This window comes from Oncorhynchus clarkii, chromosome 12 (genome assembly GCF_045791955.1).
Source record: "Oncorhynchus clarkii lewisi isolate Uvic-CL-2024 chromosome 12, UVic_Ocla_1.0, whole genome shotgun sequence".
In the NCBI taxonomy this organism is placed as follows: domain Eukaryota; kingdom Metazoa; phylum Chordata; class Actinopteri; order Salmoniformes; family Salmonidae; genus Oncorhynchus; species Oncorhynchus clarkii.
Window position 1 is genome coordinate 38750108 of NC_092158.1, and position 19094 is coordinate 38769201.

The 19094-nt window shown below is 41.9% G+C and overlaps 1 protein-coding gene and 1 pseudogene across 1 annotated transcript; both read left to right on the forward strand.

Annotated features, from left to right (window-relative positions):
• The first annotated feature begins 959 nt into the window (after positions 1–959).
• LOC139423162 (malate dehydrogenase, mitochondrial-like) lies at positions 960–7936 on the forward strand. The gene is made up of 9 exons (XM_071174867.1): positions 960–1148; positions 2439–2607; positions 2728–2811; positions 2920–3029; positions 3392–3517; positions 3773–3850; positions 5892–5991; positions 6824–6975; positions 7466–7936. Exons 1-9 carry the CDS (start codon positions 1083–1085, stop codon positions 7595–7597), a joined length of 1017 nt encoding a protein of 338 aa, XP_071030968.1. The 5' UTR covers positions 960–1082; the 3' UTR covers positions 7598–7936.
• A 9213-nt stretch (positions 7937–17149) lies between these two features.
• LOC139422461 (GAS2-like protein 2A) lies at positions 17150–18531 on the forward strand (annotated as a pseudogene).
• Positions 18532–19094: the final 563 nt, after the last annotated feature.

Here is a 19094-nt window from a genome sequence, read left to right on the forward strand (position 1 = left end):
GTGGTTAGCTTATATATTCATTTGCAATCATCTATAACTGATCAGAAAATGTAGCATACAATAATGTAGCCTAAATCAAGTGTAGACCTATTATTTAGCTCGATCGCGTACAGGCAACTCCAAAAGCCTGCGGAAGTTGTGAAAAATTAACATGAGACTTACATGCTTTTGAAAATATAAAATATAGATTTATTTTATTTTCTATCTGTATCATGATGAATATCTGAGACTCTACGCCTGCTCCCTAACAATGCGGAGTAAGGGTAGGAAAGAGGTGAAACGTTGCTCAAAAAAGCATGGGCTCTGTTTCAAAATGTTACTTTTTTATGACTGCAGATCCACAAGTTGCCGTGACGCAAGTTGTGTGGGTTATATTTCATTATATTCATAGCCTACTATAAAATATGTGTTTTGACTGTGATCAGGGTAGCCTAAGTGTTTTTTCTGTTTTAATGAACAAACTAACTGTTGATTTCATGTGCATGGCAGCCATCCAGCCTATAGCCAGCACAGACCAGTAACATAATTAAACTCAAAATATACCATTATATTCTTTTGAAAATACATTTTATTAGTCTTGTGTTTATGACATGCCTAAAACAAATGAATGATGGATTTCTTTGTGATTTAAAAAAATAAAAATAGACAACGGTTCACATCTACCACTCCTAACCTTTCTGGCATGGGAGATATAAAATACTTATCTCGACAAGAATGTGGTAAAGAATGAATTGGGTTCTAAAAAACATTGGCAGATTTTTTTTTTACAGGCAACATACTCTAAAGTATGTTTGCAAAGGGTTGAATATACACTCCAACAAATACAGCACTAAAGTGAAAGGACCACTTTTGACCTTCACGTTATGATACATGATTGATATTATTTTCGCCCAATCACAAATTGATATTTACATATGTTAACCAATCAAACTGCATATGGAGCAGGAAGTAGGCTGTCCCCGATAGTTACGGTAGGTAGCTCGCTTTTGAACGCTTTCTGTCTCGACCGGGCACCGAGGTAGAGGACGTTTGACTCACTGAGAGGATCAGCAAATTGTATTTTAGGTATAAAATCAGACAACATGTTTTCCCGCATTGCAAGATCCACACTTTGTATTGCTAACAGAAGCTTAACCACCTCTTCACAGGTAAATAATAAGATTAATATATATTTTAAAAATACATAATTTTGTCAGCCAGAGAGATAGTTAGCTTAACGTGACTAACGTTATCATTAGTTAGCTAGCATGGTTGCCATCTAGCTTGTCAGAATAGTTAGACAGCCAGTTAACTAGCTATAACTTGCAATGTAATAGATACGCGTTGAGCCACCGCAGAATGGTCTAGATTGTTTAAAACGAGTGATAGTTGCCGACCATATCCTAAAAGTTAGCTATAGCTTGCTGGCAAGGATGTGTACACGGTTGAAAGCTGCGTGCACTGTATAAGGTCAACAAACGTTTCCTTCACTTTTAAGGTCCGCAAGGCATGTGTTTTGTCAGTTGTCATCTCTAGGTTGTCCTCCATGACATGATGGTAGTGAACCACCTCTGATGGCCCATTTCAAGTTTTTATGAACGATATTAGGATTAGTTTGTTGGGCCTTTTTTTTTCAAATTAAGGTTTCAGCTAATGTATCCATATGTAACACACATGAGGCACAACAGTAGCCTTGTATTTAAGTCATGGTTAGCCCAGGTGATTATAAACTAAAACTACTGATAATATGCAATACAATAGCATACATTTTTTTGCCATGTTTCCTTTCTACACCCGTTTGAGCAAAACTGCAAGGTGTTTCATCAATTCTGTGTTTATTTTATCCTTGACACAATCTCAGTGTTAAATATGTTACTTTAGGTTGGCATTGAAAATTACAATGTAATAATTCCAGAGCCTTTTACATTGATCAAGAAGTAACCTCTTGAATATAATCTGTTACCATTATCTGTGAGCTTAATGTAAGGGTGGCTTACATTCTTTCTACAGCTTAATGAGCCTTGAATCGCCCACTCTGAAATACTGGCTTCTCAGGAAGTGGGTCTAAGTGGTTTATGGCCTACAAAATACAGACGTCATTTTCTGGTGAATGGTTTGTCTGTCCCATCTTTGATATCAGCAAATGACAAGGAGTTATTGTGCAAAGATACATTGCAAAGTTCTACATTGAATTTGGACTATAACCCTTGATCTAATGGAACCCATCCTACAAAACCAACAATGAGTCTGTCGCTCATTTAATCTTATTGCTGGTAATAGATGCACATCTGTATTCTAAAATACAGTTTGTGCTGGAAATCTTCAAAAACACAGAAGATATGTTGGTTCTGTGTGATTTTATGTCGGAAATACGGTTAGTAGCCAGGATTTCTAAAATGTGCAGAACAGTATCATTAACATAGATAGACAGTCAGTGAAATTGTCTCTTCTCCCCTCAGAACAATGCAAAGGTGGCAGTGCTGGGTGCGTCCGGCGGTATTGGCCAGCCTCTCTCACTGCTCCTAAAGAACAGTCCTCTGGTGGGCGAACTGTCTCTCTTTGACATTGCCCACACACCTGGAGTGGCAGCTGACCTCAGCCACATCGAGACCAGGGCCCACGTCACAGGTAAGACACCTTCCTGCTGGACATCAGCTAAGCTACTAGTGTCTTGATGCTGTATAGTGAAATGAGTGTGAAAATGTCTGCTTGGTTAATGGCATTTAACTATCATGATTCCTTCACTAGGTTACATGGGTCCAGACCAGTTGAACGCTGCACTGAAAGGCTGTGATGTCGTTGTCATCCCCGCTGGTGTCCCAAGAAAACCTGGTGAGTTCACCCAAGTTGACAATGTGATTCATAATGAAGAACATCATGTTATGTTTTTCTTTCAATTGAGAAGTGCACACATTACATTTTAAAGTGAACTTCTTCCAGGCATGACCCGTGATGATCTGTTCAACACCAATGCCACCATCGTGGCCACACTGGCCGACGCCGTCGCCCGCAACTGTCCCGAGGCCATGATCTGCATCATCGCCAACCCTGTAAATACACCACTACCTCCTCTCCAGACACCTCACAGATTAACTCACCCTCCTGACGACTCACATTACTCTAGAGCAGCTCAGATGTCTAGAGTTAGAGGCCTTAGTGTTGGAGAAAAGCCATTTTGTGTGGTTGCCAAAGAGAAGGTACTACTGGCTTTCAGGAATAGAGGTCAAGGCTTTAATTTGGAAGGGAATTTATTTTCCATGCCAGCTCTGTTTAGTTCACTGACTGTGTTTCAATGCTTCAGTCAATATGCCCTTTAATGATACAATATCTTGTTTGAATGCATGTTAAATGGTAAATTCTTAAATATACAATTGGTTGTGTACATAGGAACAGTTTTGTTTCCAATCCATAGGTCAACTCCACTATTCCCATCACATCAGAGGTCATGAAGAAGTATGGCGTCTACAACCCCAATAGAGTGTTTGGAGTCACAACATTGGACATCGTCAGAGCCAACGCTTTCGTTGCAGAGCTGAAAGTAATCCATCTTCAAGCTGCAGAGGATTGAGGACCTCACTCCTCATGTTCCCTATACACCCCCTCTATACCTTTGACACATCAGGAGTGATCTCAAAGTTCACAGGGATATCACCCTGAACGGAAAAACGCTTGTTTTGTTTGTATCTTACAGATGTTTTTTTGTTCAGCAGCAAATGCTAATCAGCTAGTATCCACTCATTGTATAATGATTGGCAATGCTAGATGGCTGACTATTTGGTGTTTTGTATTGCAGGGCCTTGACCCAGCACGTGTCAATGTACCAGTGATTGGAGGTCATGCAGGAAAGACTATTATTCCTCTCATCTCACAGGTAAGAATTAAGGGCTTTTTCACAGAAATAAAAAATCCAATACCTGAATGATTGTCTTGCAATGCCATCAGTAGGCCTACATCTTAATCTAATTAAAAAGATAACACACTTTTGCAATTCTCTACTGTTTCATGTAATTTCATTCTGTTGGTATTTGAGCTATTAGATATCCCACCCCCCTATTGGAGACAAATGTGTTTATGGCTCCCTCTAGTGTGTAACATTTTATGGTGTGGATCAAAGCGAATGAGGGTTCTACAGTAGGAGGCCTTGATTAGGTATTTTTCATTAGTCAGGGGCTTTAAGAAATTCCTCATTCATGGTCATTTAAAAATGAAGTTGGAAAAGAAAAAGTGTAAGGTTCTCACTAAACAATGCTTTCCCTGTGAATAACTATACACATCACATTTTTTTTTCACCTTTATTTAACCAGGTAGGCCAGTTGAGAACAAGTTCTCATTTACAACTGAGACCTGGCCAAGATAAAGCAAAGCAGTGTGACACAAACAACAACAGAGTTACACATGGAATAAGCAAACATACAGTCAATGATACAATAGAGAAACTATATACAGTGTGTGCAAACGAGGTAGGATAAAGGGGGGTGAGGCAATAAATAGGTCATAGTGGCAAAATTATTACAGTATGGCAAATTAAACACTGGGGTGATAGATGTGCAGAAGATGAGTGTGCAAGTTGCGATACTGGGGTGCAAAGGAGCAAAATAAATAATATGGTGATAAGGTAGTTGGATGGGCTATTTACAGATTGGCTATGTACAGGTGCAGTGATCTGTGAGCTGCGCTGACAGCTGGTGCTTAAAGCTAGTGAGGGAGATATGAGTTCCCAGCTTCAGTGATTTTTGCAGTTCGTTCCAGTCATTGGCAGCAGAGAACTGTAAGGAATGGCGGCCGAAGGAGGAATTGGCTTTGAGGGTGACCAGTGAAATATACCTGCTGGAGAGCGTGCTGCGGGTGGGTGTTGCTATGGTGACCAGTGAGCTGAGATAAGGCGATGGCTTTACCTAGCAACGACTTATAGATGACCTGGAGCCAGTGGGTTTGGCGACGGATATGAAGCGAGGGCCAGCCAATGAGAGCATACAGGTCGCAGTGGTGGGCAGTATATGGGGCTTTGGTGATAAAATGGATGGCACTGTGATAGACTGCATCCAATTTGCTGAGTAGAGTGTTGGAGGCTATTTTGTAAATGACATCGCCGAAGTCAAGGATCGGTAGGATGGTCAGTTTTACTAGGGTATGTTTGGCAGCATGAGTGAAGGATGCTTTGCTGCGAAATAGGGAGCAGATTCTAGATTTAATTTTGGATTGGAGATGCTTAATGTGAGTCTGGAAGGAGAGTCTAACCAGACACCTAGGAATTTGTAGTTGTTCACATATTCTAAGTCAGAATCGTCCAGAGTAGTGATGCTGGATGGGTGGGTAGGTGTGGGCAGCGATCGGTTGAAGAGCATGCATTTATTTTTGCTTGCATTTAAGAGCAGTTGGAGGCTACGGAAGGAGAGTTGTATGGCATTGAAGCTCGTCTGGAGGTTAGTTAACACAGTGTCCAAAGAAGGGTCAGAAGTATACAGAATGGTGTCGTCTGCGTAGAGGTGGATCAGAGAATCACCAGCAGCAAGAGCTACATCATTGATGTATACAGAGAAAAGAGTTGGCCCGAGGATTGAACCCTGTGGCACCCCCATTGAGACTGCCAGAGGTCCGGACAACAGGCCCTCTGATTTGACACACTGAACTCTGTATTGATTTGATTTGTCACGTGCTGAATACAACAAGTGTAGATCTTACAGTGAAATGCTTACTTACAAGCCCTTAACCAACAATGCAGTTAAGAAAAATACCCCCAAAAATATGAAATATAAGTAACAATTAAAGAGCAGCAGTAAAATAACTAGCGAGGCTATATACAGGGGTTACCAGTACAGAGTCAGTGTATGGGGGCACCGGTTGGGTAAAGTAATTGAGGTAATATGTACATGTAGGTAGAGTTATTATAACATCCATACGTCTCTCTGTAGGCAACACCCAAAGTGGAGTTCCCAGCCGACCAGTTGTCTGCTCTGACTGCTAGGATCCAGGATGCTGGCACTGAGGTTGTGAAGGCCAAGGCTGGAGCAGGTAGGCAGTGTTTGTTACCCTGAGGACTGACCAATGACTGTCTATATATGAACAAAGCCATCGATCATGTGACACCTTTCATTCCTATTTGAAGACGATAGTGCATTGAAATCGGTTAAGATGGCATCTCATGGAAACAACATGCGCAGTTTGAGCTACTCCAGGAAGTGACGTTGCAGGCTAGCTCAGTGCTGCCTCCTCATTGATTAAATGCCAATTTATTCTTGCTCTGGAAATGTGATCTGGAGGCTCCGTACGGAGGGTTTGACACCATTGCAGAGCCTCCGGAGGGCAAAATGAGCAATGTACCACAGCGCCGTGCGCCTCCCAAATTTTGTAACGATGCGGAGGGCTCAGTATAGCTCCGCATTGACATGATTGGTTGGCGGTAGGTGGGGGCGGGAGGTCCTGTATAAACACACTCACTTCCTTGACAACTATCTTCACAACAGATCTGCTCTGCGAAGTGCAGGAAGTATGAATTCCCTGACTTCTGCAGAGGCCGCATCACAGTAAATGCTGTACAGCCACTGCAGATAATGGATTGACCATGCAGAGCCTTTAACTCAAGTTGAAGGCTGACCGGGCTACTGCAGGCTGCCATTGGCAACTAAATTATCTAAATTAACTTGTGTGTGATTATTATTTTTTAATGTAAAAAAAATCAGTTCAGGGACATTAAAAGCAGTTATTGGTACCATTATGTTTTTAAATATTTTTTTTAATTTCACGAAGATTGAGCACACTTCATTTTTTTCATTCACTATAATGGGGTGGATCCTGTGTTTTAACCACTGATTGAGCTCTAACTGGCTAACCTATTTGTGTTCAGGCTCTGCTACGTTGTCCATGGCCTACGCTGGGGCTAGGTTTACCTTCTCTGTCCTGGACGCCATGAACGGAAAGGAGGGAGTCGTAGAGTGCGCGTATGTAAGGTCAGAAGAGACCGAATGCAAATACTTCTCCACACCTCTCCTCCTTGGGGTAAGTCCTGCACCACCTTATTAATAGATTTATAACTTGGAGACAGAAATTTCACCTTTTGCTTATTAATGTTGTACTTAAATCAATGCCTAATCACTTTTATTTTGTGAAAATAAGTTTTAAATATATTTTGAATGGTTTATATCCCTGAACCTCTTTTGGCCCTTAATGCGCAGTCTGATCGTGTGGGCGTTAGGAAACAAATTTGAAGATATTTACATACACCGCCCTGATTGGCTGTTAGATGGTCTAGGTCTAGATTTGGGTCAAAAGTTTCATCCTACCTGAACCAGCTGAAATTCCTGGCATTTTCACAATTTCTGTGTTATTTTGACATCGTAGTGTGGAAATAAATATATTTGTTAGTGGAAAATCACATTTGTAACTGCACTGCCCCTTTCAAGTTCCTATCTGAATGACGGACACTTTTTTCTTGAATACAGTTCATAATCTGAAGTTGTAACCAGTAGGAATATTTTTGTTCTTTTAGAAACACGGAATTGAGAAGAACCTTGGACTGGGCAAGCTGTCAGCCTTTGAGGAGAATCTGGTGGCTGATGCCATTGGTGAGCTGAAGGGCTCCATCAAGAAGGGCGAGGATTTTGTTGCTAATATGAAGTGAGCAGGATTTGAAACTCTCAACCTGTGGTTATTTATATTGTCCAGTCACATAAATGGTGCCAGGCCTCTCCAAAATCAAAGTTTCATCATGCCTGACCAGAAATATTTACTCAAACAGTTGACCTCACCATCTTGAGCTTGATCAATGTAGGTTTGAGAGGTATCTCTGAGAGAATCATGACCGACAGTATATTTTGTATGGCACTTATGTTTGCAATTTGGAATGTCAAAGTAGGCTCCACGTAACTATGCATGGAATTATTTGAGTAGTATTTTGTCTTTGCCCATCAACTCAACTATTGTGGCTTCTTTCAAATGTATAAAGAAATCTCAACCCCCATTTACATTTTGTGATTTGTATTTTAATATTTTAGGGGAAGGGGTCCATGGAAATGTCAACCAGTATTCCAAATGTATTACCTTGAGTCTGTCAATGATATTCAGTTATACATTTGAATTTGGACATCAAAATGTGTAACAAGTGGCATCAAGCTGCAAAAAAAATTTTTTCAAACGCCGAAGGACATTGAACATGTTTTAGAATTCATTTGGATCTGTTGAGCTATGGGGAAAGTGTGGTCGTGAAATGGAATATTTGGAATGAGCTCATTATTACCTTGTAACCAAGGAGTACCACAGCTAAATCACACTACAAAACAGACTCTTGCTAGCTAGAGATAAAATATGCAGACATATTTCAGGTTAAGTTTGACTAACCTTTGCATATCTATGGTTGGTGGCGGTAGCTGATTACCATCTGAGATCAATACCTTTTCCTTTCAAGTATTTTACACTAAATTAAACTACCTAACTACAGTTGAAGTCGGAAGTTTACATACACCTTAGCCAAATACATTTAAACTGTTTTTTACAATTCCTGACATTTTAATCCTAGTAAAAATTCCCTGTCTTAGATCAGTTAGTTTCACCACTTTATTTTAAGAATGTGAAATGTCAGAATAAGAGTAGCGATTTATTTCAGCTTCTATTTCTTTAATTTAATTCCTTTAATCACATTCCCAGTGGGTCAGAAGTTTACATACTAATTGAGTGTATTTGGTAGCATTGCCTTTTAAATTGTAAATTTAAACGTTTCGTGTAGCTTCCCACAATAAGTTAGGTGAATTTTGGCCCATTCCTACTGACAGTGCTGGTGTAACTGAGTCAGGTTTGTAGGCCTCCTTGCTCGCACACGCTTTTTCAGTTCTGCCCACAAATTCTCCTTAGGATTGACAGCACACGTCTCCTTCCTGAGCGGTATGACGGCTGTGTGATCCCATGGTGTTTGTACAGATGAACGTGGTACCTTCAGGTGTTTGGAAATTGCTCCCAAGGATGAACCAAACTTGTGGAGGTCTACAATTTTTTTTTTATGAGGTCTTGGCTGATTTCTGTAGGAAAATCTGTAGGCACTGAGTTTAAGGTAGGCCTTGAAATACATCCACAGCTACACCTCCAATCGACTCAAATGTGGTCAATTAGCCTATCAGAAGTTTCTAAAGCCATGACATAATTCTCTGGAATTTTCCAAGTTGTTTAAAGGCACAGTCAACTTAGTGTATGTAAACTTCTGACCCACTGGAATTGTGATACAGTGATTTATAAGTGAAATAATCTGTCTGTAAACAATTTGTTGGAAACATTACTTGTGTCATGCACAAAGTAGGTGTCCTAACTGACTTGCCAAAACTATAGTTTGTTAACAAGAAATTTGTGGAGTGGTTGAAAAACAAGTTCTAATGACTCCAACCTAAGTATGTAAACTTCCTACTTCAACTGTATGTGTTCATTGTCATGATGTTACTTAAACAACATGAAATAAGTGGAACCAGGTGCAGGCTGAGGCAAAATATGATATTTGCTGTAATACTTTCAAATGAATCTTTTACCTCATCATGACTTCTCTGCTTGAAGTGTCCATTGTTATTGATCAAAATAATGTCTACCTGGATTCATCATGCCAAGAATCAAAGCATCAAGCCCTTCAAGTCTATCGAAGACCAGTACCTGTCAATGATTTATAAACTCAGCAAAAAAAGAAACATCCTCGTACTGTCAACTGTGTTTATTTTCAGCAAACTTCACGTGTAAATATTTGTATGAACATAAGATTCAACAACTGAGACATTAACTGAAGTTCCACAGACATGTGACTAACAGAAATGGAACCCTGTGTGCCTGAACAAAGTGGAAGCTACAGAAATGCACTTATTAATGTCTACATTAGTTTTTGCCACGTTTATTATATTAGACACCTTAATGCATACTTTATAATGTGAGCTAAACAAAGAAAACATATATACAAACATTTTCCTTAGAGTATAATTGTTTAGATCACTAATGTTACTGTCCCCACTCCTATGAAAAAATACTTTATGTAATTTTGAAACATTTAATGTAGAATTCCATTCATTCCTATGGAGGACTGCTCCTACTGGGGAGTGCCAATAATGAAGACCTGCGGCTTCAAACCCTTTCTATGGCCAATACATAGCATCAGCAATCCAGGGTTTATGTACAGCATTGGTTTCTACCTGTGTGTGATGGAGGATTTAGCAGAATGGTTGAGAGACTTGTACGATATTGACTGAACAATATGGATGCGCTCGAGACTGGCACAGTTCTCTGTTCCCACGCCAATAATTTCACAACGAGGGGTGGGAGAGATAATTCAGAGAATTACGGGATGGTGTGACAGGTCCAGCTGCCAACAACTGGTGCCACCTGGTTTTCGTGTCTCTATGGGTGTTACGTTTGTAAATTTGGCCCAACCTACCACTTTCCTTGGCCGGAACGACATCTCAAATTTAATCAGTTGATGAAAGCAGATAAACACTGAGTATACCAAACATTAGGAACACCTTCCAAATATTGAGTTCCACCCCCCACAGAGGCTATTTAGATTAGAAGGAATCCAATAGAGTACATACATATTTATTGTATGTGTTATTTTATTTCAGTAGGATGGAGAAGAAATGGAATACCTGGAATATTACTCAAAGCTATTCTCAATATTGCTATACAGCATAGTATGCTGCACACTAGGCAGCAGTGTACACTTGTTATGTTTGGACAAATGAGCTGCTCATTGTGTATTACAGTACATTGACAAAGTAGATGCATTAAAGGTGTCAAGAAAAGGAAGCATGGATAGATCATGCTGGTCCCCGTTGCACTGCTGAGTCACACTCTGTGACACAGCTTCTGTCACCTACGTCACCGCTCCACACTAGATGCTGGTGTAATAAATGACTTATGTAACTGAATCATTGCTGGCCTGTCCTCTCCAAGGATGGCTTCTAACCAAAGGCATGTAACATCTCACTATCCTGAATCACCAGGTTTATACAATAAAGTCCCAAAGGGACAGAGTGGAAGGACAGGAAGAACGGTGGACTGTGGTTGTCGTTTCGTCATAGAATAGAGACACGCGTTAACATCAGCAAACCGCTTGCCCATACAACACCATACATGCTGTCTGCCATCTGCCCGATACAGTTGAAACCATGATTCATCTATGAACAGCCCACTTCTCAGAATGCCAGTGGCCATCGAAGGTGAGCATTATCCCACAAGTCGGTTACGACGCCGAATTGCACCAAGGTCAAGACCCTGGTGAGGACGACGAGCATGCAGATGAGCTTCCATTAGACGGTTTCTGACAGTTTGTGAAGAAATTATTTGGTTGTGCAAACCCACAGTTTCATCAGCTGTCCAGGTGGCTGTCACAGACAATCACGCAGGTGAAGAGCTACACATTTTAGAGTGACCTATTATTGTCCCCAGCACAAGGTGCACCTGTGTAATGATCATGCTGTTTAATCAGCTTCCTGATATGCCACACCTGTCAGGGGGATGGATTATTTTGGCAAAGGAGAAATGCTCACTAACAGGGATGTAAACAAATTTGTGCACAAAATGTGAGAGAAATTAGCTTTTTGTGCATATGGAAGATTTCTGGGATCTTTTATTTCAGCTCATGAAACACAACTTTACATGTTGCGTTTATGTTTTTCAGTATATATAAATTGTGCTTCATTCCTAAAAAGATCACCATAATGGAATTAAGTGCTTTATGTAATGATTAACATTTAAATGAGTGCTGCTGAATCCTGTCAACTGTACCTTACATTTTATTTTCACCTCGGTCAGATACTGGGATATTAACAGCTTTGCTGTAGCACTGGTGACAGATGATGACCTTGTTTTCTTCTCACGTTTTTAATCCCTCTCCCATCCATCCGTCCATTCTCAGCCCATAAGCTGGCCCAGAGCCAGGGCACGCCAGTCCACGAGATCAAAGGCAGGTTGCCGGGGCGCCCAGATGGCCAGGGTACAACCATGACCACCACGCTGCTCCTGAGTCGTCACGCCCAGACCACCCTCCAGCCCGTCCTCTGGACCCTGTCCGCAACCACCTCCACTTCCTCCCCCAGGGGCCTAAAGTCAGCCAGGACCAGGGTTTCCCTATCACTAGACCCAAGGACTCTGAGCTTTTTTCTCCCCGAAACGCAGTATCAGATCCTCCCTCAACCGCAGTATCAGACTCCTTCTCCCAACAGGTAAGAGAATGATGGTGATGGTATTGATGAAGATTTTAGTAATATTGATGATGAACCTACTAGCTGTGCCACCAGAGACTCTGGGTTCGCGCCCAGGCTCTGTCGCAGCCGGCCATGACCGGGAAGTCCGTGACCGGGAGGTCCAAGGTCCGTGGAACAACATGGTTGTGGACAGAATTGTAGAATCTCCACATGAGACCTGGACAGAGTCTGAGGACAAAGTGAGGGAAATGATCTTGGAGAAACTGAAAATGGCCCACAGGACTGGAAAATCCACCACTGGCCCAGGTGACAGGCCCAGGGTGATAGTAGTCAAGTTCCTGAGGTTCAAGGACAAGGTAGCTGTTATGGAAAGAGCCAAAAACTTGAGAGGAACTTACATCTTCCTCAACGAGGACTATCCTGAAGCTGTGCACCAGAAAGTAAAGAACTTATCCCAGCCATGAAAGCTGCCAGAGCGTGTGGGGACATTCGCTATGTCAGGCTCTTTGTCCACCCTCCCTCCCAGAGAGAGTCAAGATGAGAGATGAGAGAGTCAAGCCTATGGGTTTGTAGCTTCAACCCCACATCACACACTTCCACAAACCAACTGAAAAATGGACTGCTGAATGTATATATTTTTTTTCTTGCTTTGTTTGCTCTATTCAATATTATGTCTATCTCTGATAAACTACCCAGGAAAGGTAAAAAATAGCCCATATTAATATATGTAGCCTTAGAAATAAGGTTAATGAAATCAATAACTTGTTAACATCAGGTAACATTCATATATTAGCCATTTCTAATTAATTTGATGATACAGCAGTAGCAATATAAGGATATTACATCTATCAAAGGTACAGGAATGCTTATGGGGGAGGTGCTGCTGTATATATTCAGAGCCATATCCCTGTAATGCTTAAAGAATATTGTATGTCAAGTGTTATTGAAGTGTTGTGGTTGCATGTTCACCTAAAGCCTATTATTTTGGTGTGTTGCTATAGGCCAACAAGTGCTAAATAATATGTGTGAAATGCTTGATAGTGTATGTGATATAAACAGCGAGGTCTACTTTCTTGGGGGCCTGAAAATGGACTGTTTTTTATCAGAAAAAAAGATAGGGCAGACGTGCTTCTAGCTCCTAGGAAAATTTGCAGTATTTGTTTTGTGTGCTATTTTTTTACATTATTAGCCCAGTACGTTTTTTTGTGTTAATACATAGTGCCCGGGAAGAACTTTTGGATATCAGCGCGGCGGTAACTCACCAGCATTACGACCAGGAATACAACTTTCCCGAATCGGATCCTTTGTTAGTTCGTACCCCCCAAGGCAATTGAACTGATTAGGGAATGAGATATTAGGGAATGTAACAAACTCTATTTCACAGAAACATGGCTCTCTCTGGATATACTGTCTAAGTCCGTATAGCCGTATAGTCATCGTGCAGACAGGAATAAATATCTCCCCGGGAAGAAGAAGGGCAGGGGTGTATGTTTCATGATTAACTACTCAGGGTGTGATTGTGATAACATACAGGAACTCAAGTCCTTTTGTTCACCCAACCTAGAACGCCTCACAATCAAATGCCGACTGTATTACCTCCCAAGATAATTTTCTTTGGTTACAGTCACAGTTGTGTATATTCCCCCTTAAGCCAATACCACAACGGCCTTCAAAGAACTTCACTGGACTTTATGCAAACTGGAAACCACATATCCTGAGGCCGCATTTATTGTAACTATTAATACCTACATTAACCAGAAACTGTGAATAGATGGCAGCATTCGCGCAAAACTGAAAGCACGAACCACCGCATTTAACCATGGCAAGGTCACTGAGAATATGGCCAAATACAAACAGTGTAGTTATTCCCTCCGTAAGGTAATCAAACATGCAAAACATCAAAATAGAGACAAAGTGGAGTCGCAATTTAACGGCTCAGAAACAAGACGTATGTGGCAGGGTATACAGACAATCACAGATTACAAAGGGAAAACCAGCCACGTAGCAGACACCAATGTCTTGCTTCCATCCTCAGAGCATGAGCAGACCAGCTGGCTGGAGTGTTTACGGACATATTCAATCTCTCCATATCCCAGTCTGCTTTCCCCACATGCTTCAAGATGTCCACCATTGTTCCTGTATCAAAGGAAGCAAAGGTAACTGAACTAAATGAATATCGCCCCGTAGCACTCACTTCTGTCATCATAAAGTGCTTTGAGAGACTAGTCAAGGATCATATCACCTCTACCTTACCTGACACCCTAGACTCACTTCAGTTTGCTTTCCACCCCAATAGATCCACAGACGATGGAAATGCCATCGCACTGCACACTGCCCTATCCCATCTGGCCAAGAGGAATACCTATGTAAGAATGCTGTTCATAGCTCAGCATTAAACACCATAGTACCCTCCAAGCTCATCATTAAGCTTGAGGCCTTGGGTCTGAACCCCGACCCTGTGCAACTGGGTCCTGGATTTCCCGACGGGCGACCCACAGGTGGTGAAGGTAGGAAACAAAACTTCCACTTCGCTGATCCTCAACACTAAGGCCCCACTAGGGTGTGTGCTTAGCCCCCTCCTGTACACCCTGTTCACCCATGACTGCATGGCCACGCATGCCTCCAACTCAATTATCAAGTTTGCTGACGACACAACAGTAGTAGGCCGGATTACCAACAATGACGAGACAGCCTACAGGGAGGAGGTGAGGGCCCTGGGAGTGTGGTGCCAGGAAAATAACCTCACTCAACATCAACAGTTGATCGCTTGGCACCTAAAACCCTCAAATTTTTACAGATGCACAATTGAGAGCATCCTGTCGGGCTGTATCACTGCCTGGTACGGCAACTGCACCGCCTGCAACCGCAAGGCTCTGCAGAGGGTGGTGCGGTCTGCCCAACACATCACCGGGGGCAAACTACCTGCCCTCCAGGACACCTACGGCACCCGATATCACAGGAAGGCCAAAAAGATAATCAAGGACAACCAAAGCTGGGACCGAGAGACTGAAAAACAGCTTCTTTCTCAAGGCCATCAGACTGTTAAATAGCCATCACTAGAACATTATAGGCTGCTGCCCTATATACATAGACTTGAAATCACTGGCCACTTTAATAATGGAACATTAGTCACTTTAATAATGTTTACATATTTGCAATAGTCATCTCATATGTATATACTGTATTATATTCTACTGTATCTTAATCTATGCCGCTCTGACATTGCTCTTCTAAATATTTATATATTCTTAATTCCATTCCTTTACTTTAGATTTGTGTGTATTGTTGTGAAATTGTTAGATGTTACTTGTTTGATATTACTACACTGTTGGCGCTAGAAACACAAGCATTTCGCTATACCCACAATAATATCTGCTAAACATGTGTATGTGACCAATACAATTTGATGTGATTTGATCAAGCTGTCCTCTCAAGAGGAAGCTTCTTACTGCATCCAGACACTGCACTTGATGAATTTATGAAATTGCTTATTCCAATTATTGATAAATATGCACCTGTTATGAAACTGACTGTTAGAACTGTTAAGGCTCAATGGATTGATGAGGAACTGAAAATGAAATGTACTCTAAATGAAATTATGGGCAGAAAGACAAATTCAGCTCCTTCCTTCATTGAATCAGATGGCTTATTTTAATGATTACTTAATTGGCAAAGTGGGCAAACTTAGGCAGGAAATGCGAACAACGAACGGTGAGCCATCGTACTCATGCATAAAAAAATAAAATAATGAAAGAACAGCATTGTAAGTTTGAATTATGTAAAGGTAGTGTGGGAGAGGTAGAATTGTTTTAGTTTTTTATAAATCAATAATGACAAACCTGGCATTGACAACTTAGATGGAAAGCTACTGAAGATGGAAGCTTACTCTATAGTCACTCCTATTTGTCAAATCTGTAATCTGAGTCTAGTGGAAAGTCTTTGTCCTCAGGCCTGGAGGGAAGCCAAAGTCATTCCGCTACCCAAGTGGTAAAGCGGTCTTTACTGGTTCTAACAGCAGACTTATCAGCTTGCTGCCAGCTCTAAGCAAACTGTTGAAACGTATGTGTTAACGTATGTGTTATGGCTTTTCAACCTGTGCCATATCATGGATTCAGAGCTATCTAAGAGAAGAGAGGGAAGAGAGGGTTTTCTTTAATGGAAGCTTCTCTAATGTCCAACATGTAGGGTGTGCTGTACTGCAGGGCAGCTCTCTAGGCCCTCTACTCTTTTCTATTTTTACCCGGCTTTGTAGTGACGCCTCAAGCCCACTCTGGAAATTTGACGTGTTTGAAGACTATATTGTTCCAAACAAAATGTTGAAAAAATAAGCTAAATCAAAAAGAGTAGGTTTGAGATATTCATATCATTTTTTAAAATGTTGAGTACATTTATGTAGTAATGTGTATTGACATACTCCAAATTTGAGAGCACACTATAATGAGTATAATGACACCAAGATGTTGTCTGTATTATGTACTGTTAACAGATCATAGGGTCTTACATGTATAGGTATAAAAGGTATAGGTATAAAAGGGGCCTAAAATGGCCACTTTCATCATGATTTTCATAAAAAATGTTTAGTAATACAAATTTAAAAAGCTTGTTAGACATCTTTCCTGTTAATGAAGTTACTATGTGAGAATTGCCAGAAAAATCTGAAATACCTCCCAAAAATTATGTTATCCATATATATTATCTACATGAACTATAACCACTACAGTATAATAAAGTTAGTAGATTTCATTTTTATGTTTTATTTAACCAGGCAAGTCAGTTAAGAACAAATTCTTATTTACAATGACGGCCTACACCAGCCAAACCTGGACAACGCCGGGCCAATTGTGCACCGCCCTATGGGACTCCCAATCACGGCTGGTTGTGAAATTAAGCAACCATCGCAATTAAGAGAGTCCATGTACTGTATTTAGCTACTGACAATTGTCAAACCCATTAGTAAAAGCGTTATACTGCAAAATGCAGAGGTAGCAAAATGCAGTTCGGCCCCCCAGATGCATGGAGAACCCAACACGGCAAGGGTCGCTACACCCGTCAGAGACTACAGCCCGCCAGATTTACCCCTGTCGGCCCCAAACAACCCATCATCACTATCCAGTAGCCTGAAGAAAGTGATACTCCTCAAAAGAGCTCAGATATAATTTGCACGTTCTGTCCAGTCAAAACATGCTGTGAACAATCTTCTGGGGAACCCAGAGTCAGGCCCTTCACACCCATTGGGGGAAACTTGAAGAGGGATCAAAATAAGAAACCCACCCCTTATGACATCACAACCAACCCTTCCACACAGCTCTATAAACAGCAACTCCATCCACAAGAGAATACAGAACCTGATGAGACCAAATGCATTTGGCTTTCCTGTCAAGGCTTCTCACAAAAGCACTGAGGCAAACCTTGAAGAGCCTGAGTATCCATAACTATGTGGCAAAATCTTTAGGGCAGGAGACAGAGCGATAGACAGTGTTTACCTCTTCACCCCTCCCCCATCAGCCCGGGAAGTCAGTCTGTACCCGTGTCTGGAGCACGAAATCCTGTCCAACCTCTAGCAGCTCAGCGTCAACTCAGAATACAGCCACAACCTCCCAGACGACAGCGAGGAAAACGGTCAATACGAACCTACTCAGAATGTCCATGGTAGATTCTCTACTGTTCCAGCTGGGTCCAAACCATCTCCACATACCTCAGCCTCTAATGTCACACAATCCAGGTGAGGCCAGCTTCGATGTAGTCATCGCTGAACTCTCCAAAGGGAAGAGGCTGCTGGAGAAGGTGTGTGTGGAGAGCTGGGTGAACACACTGTGGCAGCCCTAGAGCCAGTAGAGAGACATGCAGCAGCTCAGAGGTGGTGGACTCAAACTTAAACCTCAATGTGGCAAAAGCTTGTGTGACCAGCTCCTGGTCCTCTCTGGACTACAGTGTAGAGTCGAAAGAGCTGTCCACTGATTCTACAACCTCTCCTGACTCTGTGAATGGAGTTAGCATTAGCAGCAGGCGCAGGCGCAGGGTGACAGAAGCCACTTCACATGCAAGGAACTCCAGAGCCACTATCACAACAGGCTCAGATACCCTTTCTTTGGTTTCAACAGGCTATTTCAGTCAGAAGAGGACCTTGAAGAAACCAGAGAGGGTGCCCTCCATCTACAAGCTGAAGCTTCGGCCCAGAGTCCATCCCAGGCACTACAGACTAGGCAGGAAGCCCACGTGGATCCCCACCCCAATCTCCTACAGAGGGTCCAGAAGGGACACACACATAGACAAGCAACACACACACCTCACCACTACAGGCAGACAGACAGGGCTCCACGGAAAGGTATCAGAGCTACAGGCAGCATGGCTACGAGGCCACAGTGAGGCTAAGGCAGTGCCAAACGCCTAAACAGGAGACAGCAGTGGACCCGGAGCAGGAGCCCTGGGTCTAACCCCTTACATTTCACTTCCATAGCCAATTGCAATAGTCAAGGGAACATTACTAGTTTTGGATGGTAATGTACAGTCGTGGCCAAATATAAATTTTCGCAAAGTCTGCTGCCTCAGTTTGTATGATGGCAATTTGCATATACTCCAGAATGTTATGAAGAGTGATCAGATGAATTGCAATTCATTTCAAAGTCCCTCTTTTCCATGCAATTGAACTGAATCCCCCAAAAAACATTTCCACTGCATTTCAGCCCTGCCACAAAAGGACCAGCTGACATGTCAGTGATTCTCTCGTTAACACAGGTGTGAGTGTTGACGAGGACAAGGCTGGAGATCACTCTGTCATGCTGATTGAGTACGAATAACATACTGGAAGCTTCAAAAGGAGGGAGGTGCTTGGAATCATTGTTCTTCCTCTGTCAGCCATGGTTACCTGCAAGGAAACACGTGTCGTCATCATTGCTTCGCACAAAAAGTGCTTCACAGGCAAGGATATTGCTGCCAGTAAGATAGGTACAGGGA

Bases quoted from the DNA above. Each gene is read 5' to 3' on its own strand.
- LOC139423162 (XM_071174867.1), top strand. From the start codon at position 1,083: ATGTTTTCCCGCATTGCAAGATCCACACTTTGTATTGCTAACAGAAGC. The intron at 1,149-2,438 runs GTAAATAATAAG...TTCTCCCCTCAG, and splicing joins GCTTAACCACCTCTTCACAG to AACAATGCAAAGGTGGCAGT. The intron at 3,518-3,772 runs GTAATCCATCTT...TTTGTATTGCAG, and splicing joins CTTTCGTTGCAGAGCTGAAA to GGCCTTGACCCAGCACGTGT.